The following is a 17,595-nucleotide window of genomic DNA, read 5'->3' on the forward strand; positions in this document are numbered from 1 at the left end:
CAGGGTAATAACATTATCTGTCTGCATATAATCTTCTGGATCTGTGTATGTGTTGGTAACACATACCAATAACCTCGTTGCTCTGCTGGCTGAAATTCATCCCTAATGTTCTATTTTCCTTTGCTCACAGATGGTTTGTATCCATTTGGGCTTTGTACCAACTTTATCCATTTGTGTACAGAAGACTTACGATCAGCTCCTTGCTTACCTGGCACTTTTAAAGAGTCCATCATATTTTGTGAGCTTTTCTAGCTGCTGCTGCTTCCCTGGTCTTAAATACCATCATCTGCTAGGCATGTGGGAAGACACTGCGGCAGGGAGACACTGTAGTGTCCATGGCCTTGTAGTCATGGCCTTGAGCGTGCAATTTCCCAGATCAAAGATAAAAAAAGAGAATGAGGAAGATGAATGAGAATGTAATTGTATGAAGACTGACTTGCAGAATTCTGGGTATGGATTGATTGGGAAAAAGCCAATGTGTTTGCTCTTGTTTTTATTAATGAAGAGAGTATGGATCTCCTTTGGCTTAACCTTCAGATAACCCTATGTCTTTGAGTCTATAGAATACAGAGCAACTGCAGTCCCAACTTAATTACTTAAACCTAATGTTTTGACAATAGAGTAGCTTCACTTTTGTAGCTTATACAGTCTAACATAGATTGTGTCACTTAGAAGTACCACTAAGCTGAACTCATACCTGCTTCAGGTAAGAACATTTCTTTCAGGTCTGGTGTTATTTTATAGGTAAGTAATAATCCTTTCACTTGATCCACTTCACTTCCCTCCCTTGATCCAATACCTATTATGAAAGTAATCTAAGCTGATTATAAAGAACCAGACTCTGCTACCAATCACAATCATATGTGATTATAAAAGATTAATAAATGCCTATTGATAACCACAAAAGGAAAAAAGATCATCAAACCAAATAATTTGCACCAAGAAGGCTAAATTTACATTGAGGATGATGGATTGGGGATCTGTCCTTGCTTTTATTTGAGGGAAAATGTCTTTGTGTGCATTGCTCTTTAAACTGGAGCATAAAAAGCAAAATAAAACATGACTCTAGTCAATACTCTTTTGCCCTTCCATGAAGTGGAACAGCTTCAGGATAGATGACACTCACGTTTCCTGATGAGTCAAGGAATCTAGAAGTGGTGGAAGAGCAAACACCTCTCTGGAAAGTTGAAGTATTGTTTTCTGGCACACTAAATAAACAATGTTCAAGTGACCTTAATACCAGCTAACAGGAACTTTTAAAAGCTTTGTGGCACTGTTATTTGTGCAGGAAACAATAAGAGCATGGAACTTAATGCTGTTGTTTTCAGTGTTAGCAGTGAATGTCTTTATTCTTGAAACAAAGGCTGTATGCTTCAAGTTATCCTCCACTAGTGAGCCTATTTTAAACACTGGTTTAACATAAAGTTAAACCAATCTAGCTAGTGGACCTCTGCTTCTTTCTTCAAATAACACACAGATGTTACAGTGACAGCAACCTTGTGCTGAAGTGGATAGAGTGCTCCTGAATGAGTACTTAGCTCAAGGTGTTATTTAGTGATCTGAGAAAAGTCATGACTACAAGGAATGGTCTGCCTTTGCCAGCTGATTCTGGGTCAGGTTCTCGTTGCTGTGCAGTTGTTCCTTGCAACTGCAAAGAACGCTGCTTCAAAGATTTCAGATACTAAGTGGTAAGATCTCATTCAGCAGTATGTCTGTAGCTTGAGTGACAATTCTTTCTGCTGCTTGGTATTATAAATTACATTTGACTTTAATGATAGTGTCTAAATGTAGAGCTTTAAATATGGAGGCCAGCATCACCCAAAACATCTTTAGGGTATGGAATCCAAAACTTCTTCAAAACTTTGGCTATAATTTTCTGCAGATAACACTTGCTGAGTTCATTTACTGCTTGTTTCCCATTAAAAGAAAGAAGATCTGAACTATCTGCACAGGCCCTGTCTGAAGCTCATTTAGCAGATATTTCTTCCTAAAGCAGTAGAACTCAGATCTGTAGAAACCTGAGAAGTTACGGTATTGAAGTATTATCTAACAGTGATTTAGCTGTGGACTGAAACATATTAAATATCGTGTCCATAGGTGTATGGAAATCTACCTAAGACTGATATAAGCACTGAAAAGAACAGACCTGAAGTTTGGACATCTTAAATCAATGGTGGGATATGTTAAGTGAGGAAGTGAAGGCACAGCTCTCATCCATTTTTGATGTTTCTCCTTCATAATGCTGCAGACTGAGAATGGAAAGTTACATTGGTATTCCAGTGCTACTGATAGTTCATCTGGAATTTAATAAATTAAAATGGTATTTTCTGGGAACTGAGGAAGTCAGAAGGCTTGAAAAGACTCATTACTTTTCTGACCATTCCTGCAATCTCTCTGGGAGAAATGCAGAGAAAACATTTCACACAAAGACCACTTTTACAAGAACCAGCTGTCTACTTGATCTCTTAATCCTGGAACAACTTTTTTACTCTTCTCATTTGCCAAAAGTTTAGCTGTTCTCCTCACAACCCTTATCCCTTCCAGTATCATACGCTTAGGCATCTCCCCTGCTGAGAGCATAAGAGTATGGAATGGACCCAGGCAATAAAATTAACATTGCCTGATTTGTACGAGTCATATTCATCCATCCTATGTATGGAGGGTGGGAAGGCTCCAAGCCATAGGATCCAGCAGATAATTGTGTTCAGCTCCACCTGCAGTCACAAGCAGCAAAGATCTAGATGTTAAGACAGCCTCGCTTTTATCCTAACTGAAGGTGTGAGGTGCTCTGTCACTTACCAAGTTGTTTCCTCTGCTCCTGCACTCAGCTTTCTATTTCAACGGGCTGAATCACACCTTGCCAGTGCAAGTGATGATGGGCCTCTAGTTAGATTAACGAATGTGAATTTTGGCTGGCTTAGAGGAAATTGAGCATTATGAGTCACATCAGAGAGTTCCCGAAATAAGAAGAGGAGATAAGCTTTTTGTCTCCTGGGATTTTGCTCCAGACAGAATGGAGACTGTCTTAGGCATCCTGAGGAATTCCAACTTCTTTTGTAGCAGCAGTTGTATTACCTACTCTATTCACACTTAATGAGATGGAGGCTGAGGGATGAGTATGCCTTCAGAAATAATCTTTTCTTCCCATCAAGACCTCAGGGAAAACATGTACATTCTCCCCTTTGTCTCTGAATTTCTAAATAATTAGTGTTTCAAGCTCCTGTCTAAACAGGAAACACCTTCACTACTGGCACCAGAACTCCTTTTCCCCTCAAGGCTGGCTACAGCTTTCCTCTTCTATGGAACTAAGAGGAAGACTGGAGCTTTTTTAACAGGACTTAAACATTTTGTATAGTTTTACAGCTCATTGCCATGGGAGAAATGTCTACCACACAAACTATTTTGATGCAAATACATTTGAAATATTTTCTTATTTGAATGACAAATATGTCTACTATGTAAGAAGTGTAACTGAGTTGCTCACAGTTATTTGATTCTCTATTTTGTCTTGACATAAAGGCATAGTTAACATGCTTTAAGGGGAAGGCTAAGTTAGAAATTATTTAAATACAGGTGAAACCTTACAGGCAACAAACCATTCTTTTTAGACATGGCCAAAAAATCTGAGTTTATGCCTGTATTTACATGTATATACTAAGGTGTTCTGAGAACCTATCTTGGATCTGTCTTATTTTTGTGGTAATAGCAAATCCATTAAGATTTTTAATCGTTTAAAATAATTTCAACTGCCTATTTCCATAAGCTCCTTATAAAGACACTGACTAATTTTTTCCAAGCCAAGACTTAAATCTCCAAAGGAAGGAAATTCTTCATGAAGAACTTCTGTTCTAGCTAACGCTTCAGCATCCAGAAAAATGTCTTTTACAATTCTATCACTACCTATCAATCCAACCACTATTAGTTATACACCAAGTGGGCATATGGAAACATTCATTGAATTCCTCCTAAGTACTCTAACACACCTTATAAATTTCAGAAGATCAAGTAGATTTCTGTTGTCTATCATTCTTTTCTGGCTGGAGGAGTCATTAAAACAGTTATAGATGTTCACTTTGTGAATATAGGCTCTATTTTCTGAACACACATTACTGGAACTGCAATGCATCAAGAACTGGTAGTTAAGATGAGATAACTTGCAATATGCTTGCAGGTCGGGCAAACAAAATAGAGGTGTCTGTAAGAAATAAAACAAATTTCTTGTTTGAAAATAGTGCAGGGTGTCATGAGTATGAATGAGATGGTCCCTAATTCTTCAAAAATCAAAAAAGAATAAATAGAACTTTTTTCCAGCTCTAAAAAATGAATTGACTGTGTTGCTCAGGATTTTATTGCGTATTATCTGATTTGCTTCCATGTTATTGTTGGTTGGTTGTTCTTCAAGTAGTGGTGAAATGTGTTCGTTTTATGACAATTTCAACTACCCATGTTTCACTTGTTTGCTTATAAGAAAGTCTCATGGAACGGCAGTACGGGCTTTGATAGTGGCAATCTGCAGCGCGCTATTCTGTCTTTGTTACTCAGCCTTGAACTACAGACTGATAACTGGCAAAAACTTGACTTACTGTTGGCAGATCTTACTATTCTTCTGTAGATTTTTCACTTGTTTTCCTTAGTATTCTCCCTTACAGTTCAAGTATTGTTCTAGGTACTAATGTGAAGAACTTGGCTTCTAATTACCTTTCTCTTAAATCTTTCTAGGTGTAGAGAGACAATACTTGCTTTTCACCAGCCCTCTGACACATACTCTCAAAAGTAATTATCAAGAGATAATGTGGTTGGATCGTTAAATGCTAATTTGGTCATATGTAGCAAACAGAGCAATCTTTACTCCAGTCTGACCTGTCCTCTTTTCCCAATGCATAACACTCTTGCAGTGAGTATCTGCTAACTTTTCTGTATACAGAAAGAAATCACATTTGACATGTCCTCTGTCAATGGCAGTCCCTGTTTGAATAGCGGACCTGAGTAGCTTTACTTATTCTTACTCTTAGTATGCCTATATAGCTTTTGTTTGTCTGTTATTTCATGCAATGTGTTATCAACTGAACTGTCCAAATAGAAAATTAGTTTCTATTACATAATCCTTAATAGGCATCTATCTTTGTAATGGAAAAGAGGTAGTCTGGAGTATTCCAGTTCATTTGGGAAAAGCTAGGTTTTAACTGGTGGAAATGAAGGCCTGGTGCCCATAAGAACAAAAAGCGTTGAACATTTCTAAAAGCTTGACTTCATTTAGATGTAGTTTCCCATTTTATTTTATATTTTTTTTTGACAGAGGAGTTGGATTAATTTAATGGAATATGCCTGCATTTATGTAGGGAGTGAACAACTGCACTCAGCTCAGAGCAGTGCAAGAAATGATGTTCTGTATTATGTTCCCAAATCAATTGCTCAAGGAAGAAAGAGCGCAAATGGGAAACAACAATGAAATGAGAGGCAGGCTGGATGGTATTTCTGGCTTGAGCACCTGCAATTCAAAAGACATACCTGCATCAGATGTACATTTTTCCTATAATATCCATAAGGTTCAACATGAGCTTTCACTCGCAAGAATCCCAGTCTTCCTGAACAACACAGGAGTTGAAGTTTTTAAGTGCCTTTAACTTTAATGAGACTTTAACCTCTGAGGTTTGTGCTTTTAAAAACACTTCTCATGATTTCTTTGTGTGCGTGAAACTTTACCATTTGTATTTGTATTCCATTACATCAAAATGAGATAATATTATCCTTGGATTAAACAGCTCCCTGGGAAAAACCAACAACAAAAAAAGAGCCCCATGTTGGTGATGCACAGGGGAATGCTGCCAACAAAAAGAGGCATTCTATTTTAGGTGGGAGTCTTTACAGACATATTGCTCTGGGGCTTGAGTGGTGTTTTTTAGGGTTTTTTTATGTGGTTTTTTTATCTACTGCAGACAAGAGGTCTCAAACAGTCCTTGTAAAGGAAGACTATTGTAAACTGTGAAACACACTCTTCCTTCCCTTGGAGATTCCGCTGGTGAAAACAATTCTGATATAGTTTCCTCCACTCAACTGTAGAGCTTCTGCTGAGAGAAGAATGAGCTTTTACCAGTAGGAAGCTCGTAACACAATTTAAAGCAGTGAATCTCCAGGAATGCGTGAAGGATTTTTTCTCCTCCTGGATCTGAAGAGGATATAAACTGTTCTGAAATTGCTTATAATTCCTCTCTGCCTACAATTATAACAGCTGATCAATATATTGAGCCCTCTCAATACATCTTTTGTATTAGTTCAACGCTTAACAAACCCCATGACATTTTACCCTGCTCTGTGATGCACCATACAAATACCTTATAGGTTCCACTTTGTTAGAAGACATATGAGCAGCTGAGGCTGAGAAACTAGTCCTGTCTTGATGTCCTGTAAGACTGGCTGTAACAACTGAGGCTGGCCCAGGTTTGAGGTCACAGAATACGGCTGTAGAAAAGGCAAGAGTTAACCTCGACTTTCCAGAGTTTCTTGATGGTTTGTCTGTGAGTCTAACTTTGCTAAATCACACCTGCTAGAAAGTACACCCCTCCCTGCAAATATTCAGTGTAAGGTTTTAATTCTCATTCTTAACATTAACTGATTTTGACAAGCTTTCAAGGACTTCATGCAGCTTCTAGGAAAGTTGATTTTGATAGTAACAGCTTACTGTATACTACTTACTGTATTCTCTTTCCTTTGATGGCTTCCCTTAATAGACAGAGATTTATCAAGCTACGGATTCTCACAAATGTTTTACTTGTTTGAATAAAGTAAAAGGTAGTCCTTGAAACTGCTTTATGCCTTTACCCGGTCTACCTGTTCTGCTGTAATATTTATCAGCAGCAGCTCCAGGTGGAATAGAATGGTGATAGCTTAAGCTGTCAAGCTGTCAGCTGATATTGAAAGGAATATCTTAACATAGTAACTTAGCTTAGAGATAGGTTGATATATTTCCATTCTTAGGCACTTGTTATGCTGAATTCAAAGAGAATGTAGTATGCCTTGTCCCAGTTTTGAGGAAAAAATCTGCTGAAGTAAGTATATTCCTTATGCCTACTATGAGTATACCCTATGTGTGTCTACCCTAGGAGATACCCTATAGATAGCCTACGTTTATCCATCAGATAATGGATCCCATTTTCTGCATCATATGGTGTGGTGATGTGCTGTCAAGACTGATGTGCATTGGATCTGTCACATCCCTCACCATCCCTGAGGGGATGGGTTAGTAGAAAGGAGTAATGCTTTTAAAAGACCAAGTGAAAGTTCTCCTTCACTCAGACATGCTGAGAAACTGATTTACAGTGTGAAGCCATGCAGCTGTTCTACTGGACAAAAAAGTCCATGTTCAAACTCCATACTGCTGATCAATTGCTGCTAGGATGCCAGCATCGTGAAGTGCAATACAGTGTGTACCAGGATGATGCTGATCATACCTGTAATGGTGAGTCTTTGTGCTTGGAGTACTAATTTAGCAACTGAACCATGTGCTGGAGATTTCATGGTCACTGCCTAAGTGGCTGTGGAACAAGGGTTGAGGTGACTCTACTGGTCAGGCCACCTCCAATTGACCAGGTTTGGGACTGATGTGTAACGTGGACCTTGCAACATGTCTTAAGTTTCATGCCTTTGCATAGGGTGGAGAACCAAGCATGTTCACCTACATACAGCCCTCAGCAGTACATGCTGTGTATCCAGAAAATTACGTAGATGTACAGATAGCCCATAACGCCTCACCTACCATCTATAGCACAGTGTCCATGACTACTCAGGTGGGTGCCTTCATACCATTGACACTGTAACTGCACCATGCAGTGGCGTAATTAATCAGTGTATACACAATCAATGTGTGTGTGTGTATTCAGTCTACAACTAGTATATTGTCTCATCCACCTGAAATATTGTATGTACCTGGTTAGGAACTGTAACTATTGAGATGAGGATATCAGAACGTATTGTCCAAGGTGAAAGCCAAGTCCACATTCTGCACAATATGCTGTGACCCACAGGGAAGAAATTGACCAATGCTGCAATTTTAATCTTTTAGTCAATTAACTATTTAACCAGCTTTTAATTGTCAGTGCCTTTCCTACTGAGATGCCAAAAGAACCCGTAGCAGCTTGGTGTAAAGCATTCTCCTAGGAGAAAAGTTGGAATCTACTTATACAACAAACTCTTTAACTTTCTCGCTCCTTTCTGATATCCTGGAATTGTGTGCTTCCGTCAGTAAAGCTGTAATCTACCACTTGGCAGCTTGGCAGCACAGCATGGGAGGGCTGATTGGCGAGGGGAAGCATCAAGCTTCATGTGTGAGGAAGTGATCCTGGGGTTTTCCAAGAAATTTCTTCTACATGGAATTTCCCGTACTACAAACAGGCTGGCTGAGAGAATAAAAGGCTGGAGTAAAGGCAGGGGAGACACAGTCCAGACTCTCTGAACTGAGCTTTTTCTTCAAGCCTGTGTTCAGCAGCTCAGCAATAGAGAGCAGTCGCTGAGAGATATTACAGAGGACTTCTACAGCACCTGAGTAATACAACTGCAACCTGTGAGTATAAATAGGCTATTTTATTATGTTCTATGTCTCAGCGAGAGGAAAACTGAAGGGAATTCTGTGCTAATATATTTTTTGAGAGCTATTTAAATTTAAAAGCTATCCTGACATTAAGAACTGTTTTAAATGATCGATCTTGCAAGCATGAAAATCTTACTTAATTCTTTAGAATGATTCTGTAAAGGTATGCAGAAAAGATTACACAGGCAGCATTTTATGTTGGACAGTAAAAAAAAAAAAGTGGTGTATTTTCTATACAAATATGTTCCTTTGATCTTTCATAGCCATCTGCTTAAAAGATAAAGAGAAAACTCCTAGAGAAATGAATTGCCTGTGGTTCCTATCTCTTCTTGCTTATGGTAAGTCTGCAGAAAACTATTTGAGTAATAAGGTTAGTGTGCTTAGTTTTGAATTTGGAATCATACAGATATTTTTTGAATCTGACCTAATTAGCTGGAGGCTAGACTCACATAGAGAAAAAGATGTAGCTGCAATGGCACTTTACCCTGATAGCCTGACAAAAGTGTAATTGGCTGCTATGATGTGAGACAAAATCTGCAGATCTTTGTATGAATGGACATAGTTTGACTGGCTGTAGTTGCTATACTTGATGGTGATTTGCCTGTTTTGAAGCTTGTTGGTTAATTACTCGTAAAGTTATTGCTACTAAATTTTAATGCCATTTCAGATATTGACAAATGTGCAATGCTTATAAACTTATATGTATCCTTTTCTAGAGAAAGAGGGGGGGGAAATATCCAATACCAACTTTTTGCCATCTTTTCATTCTAGGGCTTACAATACTAGAGGTGGTGAATGGTTGGACATACCATTATTCAGACACTAACATGACCTACAAGGAGGCAGAGTTATGGTGCAAAGAGAGGTATACCAACATGGTTGCCATTCAAAATAAGGATGAAATCAACCATCTTAATGCCTTCTTACCCTTCAATCCGGGTTACTACTGGATTGGAATCAGAAAAATTAACGGTACGTGGACCTGGGTTGGAACAAACAAAGTGCTGACAGATGAAGCAGAAAACTGGGCTTCAGGTGAACCAAATGGCAAAGGGAACAATGAGGACTGCGTTGAAATCTACATCAAAAGAGGGAAGGATGACGGCAAATGGAATGATGAGAAGTGTGAGAAAAAAAAGGTTGCCTTGTGCTATACAGGTATAGTATCATAAAGTCCATTTCAGTGAACCCCTGTGGAGATGGGATAGTGGGATGGGTTGTTTAACCTAGTTTTACATGCTCGCTGCCTGACTCTGTTAACATCCTACACTTATCCTTACTCACAGGGCTGAGATTCCTCTTGTTCTAAGTGCTGGATTGATCTCACTTACCTTTTAGCCCCCAGAGTATTATACATCTTTTCTAAGCCAGCCATCAGGTCTCTATAATCAGTGGAGAGAAAATGGCTCTTTCAGAAGTTGGCTTTCATCTCACTCTGAAGTCTGAGCTAGATAAGAATTGCCCTTTTGGGGGTGTCTCTCTCTGCTGACTGTAGAGCAGTGAGTTAAATCTAACACTCTATGTTATATATTATACACTCTACATAGAGATTACTAAGGCTAGGTTTAAAATATATATATATATATCTAAGTAAAATATCCTCCAATTCAGAGCTGAGGTAAGGAAGAATACCTCTTCCTACCTCACATACAGTGTTCCTTTTGCATTTTAAATACTACTAATATCTACCTGAGAACAAGTGGTTATAGAGTTTCCCTTGGAATCCTTTCACTGTGAGTTAGCCTGCCAAAGGCATTGATTTCTGAAATGCTTCCGTAAAATGGCAGAGTTGACTAATATACCAAAATTTCCTGCATTCCTCTTGCTTCTTTAGTGACAGAAAGATAAATGAAGCACAGAGCAGATTTAATTGCTATTGCTGATTCTTTTATTTGATGGACTTCTTTTTGGTTTTTTGCAGCTTCTTGCAACCCATCTCTCTGCAGTGGCCGTGGAGAATGCATAGAGACTATTAACAATCACACCTGCCGCTGTAACCCTGGTTTCTATGGGCCTGATTGTGAATTTGGTAAGGTTACTACATCCTTTTTTCCAACCACAGAGATGGTCACACTAGCTTAGTTCTGTTTGTTTGGTTTGATTTGCCTGCTTAACCAATAGACTGACTGTGTACCTTCTTGTGTTTCTTTGAAGTTGTGACTTGTGATCCGCTAGAGAAACCTGATCATGGAAGCCTTGAGTGCAACCATCCATTGAAGGACTTCAGCTACAACTCATCATGCACAGTTCAGTGCGAAGAAGGCTATGAGCTGAATGGACTGGAGTCAGTAAACTGCATGTCCGATGGAAGCTGGTCTGACACACTTGCATCATGCAAAGGTTAGCTTGCCAAGCAATGGTAGATGAGATTTCTGCATTACACATAGCAGCACTGAAGTCTATGGAGCATTATTAATCGATACAAACTGAGATTCTGGCCTAAATCTAAAGCTGTTTCCATGCATTAGATATGTTACTAAGTTTCAGGGGGAAAAAAAAAAAAAAAAGTGTTTTGTTTTTTTTTTTTTAAGTTTATCCCAAGCTAATGTCTGTGCTGTTTTTTATGCTTTCAGCTGTGACCTGCCCTGCCTTAGAAATGCCTGCTCATGGCTCTCTGAACTGCTCCCATCCTTCTGGGGAGCTTACCTGGGGTGCTACCTGTGAGTTCACCTGTGAGGAAGGATTTTCTCTGACAGGACCGTCCACGCTGCAGTGTGGATCTTCTGGGGCTTGGGACAAGCAGCAGCCATCCTGTGCAGGTATGTTTTTCCATGCCCACCCAAGCCCTTGTGGCTATGATCACTGATTGGCATTTTGAATTCCTGAGGCCTCTGTGCTGACTTCTGTTGTGATCTGTGTGTTGCAGCTGTGAGGTGTGAAGCTGTAACCTGGCCAGAAGAAGGTTCTGTGAGCTGTGCTTCTGCAGATCTCGCCTATGGCTCACGTTGTGATTTCCATTGCCGAGAAGGCTACGTTCTGGAGGGTCCATCCAGCATTAAGTGCATGGCACAGGGACAGTGGTCAGAGCCATTCCCAAAATGCAAAGGTGAGATTTACTGGGTTAGAAATCATCTGTTTAGTTTAACACTAGCTCAAATATTCTGAAAAGGCTGAATAATTCAAGTATTGTCAAACATTAACTATCATCCCTGGCAGGTTTGTAATATTCCTCTTAAAGAGGTTTCTAGACAGAGATCATATATCCTGTTGTATTAAATGGAAAATAGCAATGCAAGTTGAGAAACTACACTTGAGAGCTGTACTCCCAGCAGAAGTGGTAACAGACTGTTGAAGTGGAGTGTTCTGGCAGGAACTCTTCATCTTCAGATGGGAGTTTACACCCCAAAAATGGATCTCATAATCTGGAGCCAGTATTAGGAACAGTTTGTATGCTTTAAAGACATATTTAAGAGTTCTGGCTCCACCGTGCAGCATTCTGTAATTCCTGTTTCCTGAGACATTGCTAGAGGTGAAGGGCAGTACTATGGTCGTGCAGGGGAGAGCTCCAGGCCAGACACATTCTCTTGTCATCTGGAAGAGGAGAATTTATTCTGACCTACTCCAAGCTAATGTCTATGCTGTTTTTTATGCTTTCAGCTGTGACCTGCCCTGCCTTAGAAATGCCTGCTCATGGCTCTCTGAACTGCTCCCAACCTTCTGGGGAGCTTACCTGGGGTGCTACCTGTGAGTTCACCTGTGAGGAAGGATTTTCTCTGACAGGACCATCCACGCTGCAGTGTGGATCTTCTGGGGCTTGGGACAAGCAGCAGCCATCCTGTGCAGGTATGTTTTTCCATGCCCACCCGAGCCCTTGTGGCTATGAGCATTGATTGGCATTTTGAATTCCTGAGGCCTCTGTGCTGACTTCTGTTGTGATCTGTGTGTTGCAGCTGTGAGGTGTGAAGCTGTAACCTGGCCAGAAGAAGGTTCTGTGAGCTGTGCTTCTGCAGATCTCGCCTATGGCTCACGTTGTGATTTCCATTGCCGAGAAGGCTATGTTCTGGAGGGTCCATCCAGCATTAAGTGCATGGCACAGGGACAGTGGTCAGAGCCATTCCCAAAATGCAAAGGTGAGATTTGTTAGGTTGGAAAATGTTTTCTTGTCACCGTGCAATACTCTGAAATCCTTTCCCTGAGAGTCCAGGTTCAATTCAATCAATATACAGCACTGATTCAGTGTACAAGGTAATATTATGGCCTCAGCAGAGGTTAGCCTTGGCAGGGAAATCTTCTTGTCAGCTAAAAGAGGAGTATATTATTCTGATCTGCTCCAAGTTAATGTCTGTGCTATCTCTTATGCTTTCAGCTGTGACCTGCCCTGCTTTCAGAATGCCTGTTCATGGCTTTCTGAACTCCTCTCACCCCAAATCCAAAAGATTTTGAACATACAGTGTACATTTCCTAGTGCAAACATTAAGGTCAAAGACAGGAAAGGCCTTTATGACTTAACCATTTTCTTTTCTATATTTCAGTTGTACAGTGTGAACCACTGAAGTCTCCTGAGAAAGGCTCTATGGATTGCATACATACTGCTGGGAACTTCACATATAACACAGCCTGCCACTTCAGCTGCCTAGAAGGATGGAATCTCGTTGGATCTCGTATTCTTGACTGCAGCCATTCAGGAAACTGGAGTGCCAGTCTGCCCACATGTGAAGGTATTCTATTTGTAAATAGCCAGAAAAAGATGTCAGTAGGTTCCTGGCCAAAGTAGGAGGTATGAAGGGTGGAGGGGATAACAGCAAGCAATAACTTAGAAGTTGTGGAGCAGCTCACAAAGGAAGAAAGTCTCCCTTTCCATCCAAGGCAATAAGAGCTCTTTCCCTGTCCACAGTAGGAGCACGATTGGCTCACCCGATGTGCCTTTGCTGTAGATCTCAAGAGCTCAGCCCCTCTCTATCTGGGCAGAATTCAGATCCTTGAATCATTTCATTGTTTTCAGTCGGACTCTCAAAGAGAAGGAAACCACATGCCTCTTGATCTCACTGTAGCTGTTTTTCTCTCTTCAGCTTCTCAAGAAGTTGGCTATGTCACTGTGGGCATAGCAGCCACCACTACCTCTCTGCTTGCTACAGCATCCTTCCTCTTCTGGCTTGCAAAACGGTTACGAAGAAAAGGTGAGCAATTGGACTGTTTCCATTAATTTTATTTACCTTCCTGAAATTTCTTTAGTAGGGAGGAAAAACCTCCAGACCCCAAACATTTTCCTTTTGAAAAAGTGAAAATATTCATGTAAACAAATTCCAATTTTACTTTCAGGAAGTCTGTATGTGTAGCATGTTTGGTTTCAGGATAAACATTTAAAAATCTGAAAGAGTTAAAACAAGAGGTGAAAAAGCCAATGGTTATTAATCAGTAATAACAGCCAGGGAAAGTGAATGGGAGTTTGAGCTGGGGCTGATGACAATACAGTAATAACTAGCAGTGAGATTTCTGTTGCTAGATGAATGGCTTTTTATTAAGTATTCAGATAAGAGTTTTCAATAGGAGAATAAGTTTGCAAGAGAGGGCTTTCATCTTGAAATGCTAACATTTCTTTTCTTTTTCTTCTTGCAGTAAGGAAATTCACTCCTGCCAGGTAAGTTGTGTCTCAAAAAGCAGCATGAAAAGTGTTGCAATCCCTTTGCTATAATCCACTAGGCATAGAACAGTTGTCACTAAAGTACTTTTCTATTCTCATAGCAGCTGTCAGCATCTCACTACTGACTGCCAGAATGTCTAACTCCGGGTGTTTCAGGTAAGCACACGAGATAGCTGCATTCCCAAATTCTCTTCCTTCTAATCACAGAAGTAATCAGAGCCTACTAATTTCTACGCTTGCAAACAGCGATATCTATGCCTTGTGGTACCTAACATGCTTTTTGCCACTGCACCAAAGTTCCTAAGGAAACAGATAGATTTACTGATTTAGAAATGGTCTTTCGGCTTCTAAGGGTTTATTGTGCTATGTTGTCTGTCTAGCGGTATATAATATTAGGAATGCTTTGGTACATTTTTGCTTCCTGCTGCATACAAAATTTTTCTGACGTGACAGCAAGTACAAATCTGTGCCAATTTTTCCAATTTATAGAGGAATGCTCTTCTCTCTGCAGGAATTGAAGCCATCTTTGCTTATGTCTCAGAGATTTTCAGGAAATGAAACTGCATGCAGATCAGCAGCTGACCAGATGTTTTTACCTCTTGCTGACAAGATGATTCACCTTGTGTGCTGCTCGAATTTTGAACTCAAGCTGTCTGGTATTTCCATAGAAAACTAACAAGCAGAGAGCAAAACTCTGGCCTTCTGGCAAAACACTGTCTACATTCAGTCATGTAGTTATCATAACTGGGAGCTTGCCATGTCTTGTCCAGATGGTGAGCAAATAGTAAGCTGCTGCCTAAGGAGGAGGCTGGTTTCTCCTCTGGTCTACTAGGTGAGGTACCTAGGTGAGGTGAAGACATGCATTATTTCACATCACTTATTACACAGCTGGAGATGTCTCCTTTGGAGACATATGGGTTATGCTTGCAGAAACAAAATAATTGGGGTTAAAAACATTCTCTGAATTGCTTTGAAGCCATTGATCTGACTTGTTGTTGAAGTCATTTTATTTTAAGATGTTCCCATATGCCTGAAATGATACAGGCAACTATCCGGGTTTCTGCTGCATGTTCCAGAAAGCCTTTGGACTTTATTTTTGTTGATGGCACTGGGAATGGTAGTGCTTGAACTAGGTACTCTGGTTTCTGAATGCAGCGAGTAGATGGGAAGTTCTCATCCCCATGGGATTGTGCACCGTAATACAGATGTGTGAATGTAAATATTTAATTTGTTGTGTTATTTTTAATGAGGACGTTTCTGTGCTGTTAATGGCAGATGTATTTAAAACACCTGTTCCTGATCTGGGCCCAGGACATTTGAAATAAGTCAGAAATATGCAGGCGTGTAATCTTATGAACGTAATTTACGAATAAAATAGAAGCCTCAGATTTTTATATATGTTGCAGGTATGATTTATTGTGCTGTTAAAGGACCTCAAGTGAGAGTCTTAAATTATGTTTAAGTTATAAATTAATATCTCCGCTAGACTTAGAACCTGATGTGTATTGTCCTATTTGTAGCAATATTTAATAAAATGTTTTCAACAGAATGCTCCCTTTCCATCCTTTAAATGTGCCCTTTGGATATGGCTTCAGCAGCAGAAAGTTGGGATGTGGGGGAAGATGGTTAAATTGTAAGGCTGGAAGCTTACACTTAGCTTTCCGTGTTTTCATAGTAGTCAAGGAAAAAGCAGCCGGCAGATGGCACTGACTACCTGAGAGCCAGCACAGCCATAGCTGGACTCAAAGCCAGCATTTCTGGTCCTGAAAGGAAGAAGGCTCAGCATTGCATCCCATAAAGAAAGTGCTTGAACCAGCAGTGAGCTTCGAGATGTGCATGCTAAGGAGGGGGAGCTGAGCAGTAGGAAAAGCAAGTGGGTGACCTTGGTGCACAGTTAACCACAAAAGCCACTTAGCTCATACAGCCCTTTTGAAGCCTATTTTGCTGGTAAGTTAGCAAAGGGCTGGGAGAGCATGGACTAGCAGGTGAAAGCACAGCTCTGGAGACCTGCGGTGACTGATTTCCAAGGGCTTCCACTCCCACTCTGTCTTGGGCTATAACAAACACTGCCTTCGCTGTGGCTGCCCTTCCCCAGCCCTTGACACATCCAAGGAAGCTGCACTCTGGCTGCAGCAGCTGCCAGGAGCCAGCCTATGTTGAGGTGTGCTCCAGCCCTAGGCAAGGCTCAAGAGAAGCCATCAATCCAGCTAGCAAAGATAATCAGAAGTTGCTGCACCAAGATGAACAGGGTCCATTGCTGTTTATCCCAAACCGATTAAGAAGCTGAGAGCGGCTGCCAGCGCTTCCCCCCGCCTTGACAAGGTGGGGCCCAACCGTGTGAGCAGATGTAGAGCAGTAATCCTTCAGGTTCCCTGAGGGGATGTAGAGATTAGCCCGAAACGCCCTGCTCTGAATCCCTGCAGGAGCTGTTTTGAGAGCTAAACCACCACATGGGTCTCCCAGCCTGTCCTTGTTGTTGTCCTCTACATGCTTAGTGCTGTAGCATCCTCTGGAGACAGCTGCTCAGGCCAGTATGGCTCCTGCCATTCAATCAGGGCAGCCCAGCTTCTCTCCTGGGAGCTGACTGGAGCTGGTGCTGCTAACAGCTTTTCTTCACTTCTCCTGGGATCTTTTAGGACTGGTTCTGTTTTCTCTTGCTTCAGGACACAAATGGGACATGGTTTCATGGGCATGGTGGTGATGGCTTGGTTTTAGGACTAGATGATCTTAGTGGTCTTTTCCAACCTGAATGATCCTATGAAATTACCAACTGTGATGTTATGGCATGTCCAGGCCTATAAGATCTTCAGAGAGTGTAATGAACACATCTGTGTCGTGGTGACCATGAGTGCAGCTCTTCTGGTGTTTGATGGCTGTTTGGATCCTGCTCTGGCCAGAGAGGCTGTGGGAGTATTTGCTGTAAGATGCTCACTAAATACCTCTGTTATATTGCTCATATCGCCATGAGACCACCAAAGCTCCATGTATTCTTTGCTGGAGGAACTTTCCTTGTCTCCTGTTGTTCTATTTCCCTTAAATTCCTCAGTTCTCAGTTGGGCCCATGGCAGTATAATCCCTGCCCACATTGGGATTGTGCCTTGTATTTTCATAAGCAATTAGCCATCAAACAAGCAGTCATTTACTAGGACCTGGCTGAAGCTGCCTTCCACAGCTCCGGTTTACAAGGGCTGGACTGGACCCAGCATTTGGCCAGCAGTTCTTAGCTCGCAAAGGTAGGTCACTGCTACAGGCTCTGGGGGCTGCCAGTCTTTGCAGCTCCTCGCGTGCTTTGCAGAGGACTGGCAGCAGAAACTCTGAAGCTCCTGCAGGAGTTGGAGTCATGATCAAATCACTAACCTGCCCAGCTCCTGCTCTGGGAGCTGTCAGAGGGTATTAGGACCGGGATGCCAGGCTGCCACATGCAATGTCT

General features: G+C 41.1%; 1 protein-coding gene across 4 annotated transcripts; it reads left to right on the plus strand.

Moving 5' to 3' along the window:
- Nucleotides 1-8,237: 8,237 nt before the first annotated feature.
- SELE (selectin E) lies at nucleotides 8,238-15,714 on the plus strand. Of its 4 annotated transcripts, none has more exons than XM_085512010.1 (14): nucleotides 8,238-8,557; nucleotides 8,848-8,922; nucleotides 9,356-9,742; nucleotides 10,506-10,613; nucleotides 10,739-10,924; nucleotides 11,158-11,343; nucleotides 11,451-11,630; nucleotides 12,182-12,367; nucleotides 12,475-12,654; nucleotides 13,057-13,242; nucleotides 13,594-13,701; nucleotides 14,141-14,162; nucleotides 14,267-14,321; nucleotides 14,677-15,714. In XM_085512010.1, exons 2-13 carry the CDS (start codon nucleotides 8,886-8,888, stop codon nucleotides 14,304-14,306), a joined length of 1,806 nt encoding a protein of 601 aa, XP_085368136.1. In that variant the 5' UTR covers nucleotides 8,238-8,557; nucleotides 8,848-8,885; the 3' UTR covers nucleotides 14,307-14,321; nucleotides 14,677-15,714. The 4 variants fall into 4 exon arrangements, with proteins under 4 accessions (XP_085368136.1, XP_085368137.1, XP_085368138.1 ...); XM_085512011.1 differs by having other exon boundaries at nucleotides 8,424-8,557; nucleotides 14,270-14,321; XM_085512012.1 differs by lacking the exon at nucleotides 14,677-15,714 and having other exon boundaries at nucleotides 8,424-8,557; nucleotides 14,270-14,447.
- Nucleotides 15,715-17,595: the final 1,881 nt, after the last annotated feature.

Source organism: Coturnix japonica, chromosome 11, assembly GCF_054131305.1.
Source record: "Coturnix japonica strain WE chromosome 11, WE-NBRP24, whole genome shotgun sequence".
NCBI lineage: Eukaryota > Metazoa > Chordata > Aves > Galliformes > Phasianidae > Coturnix > Coturnix japonica.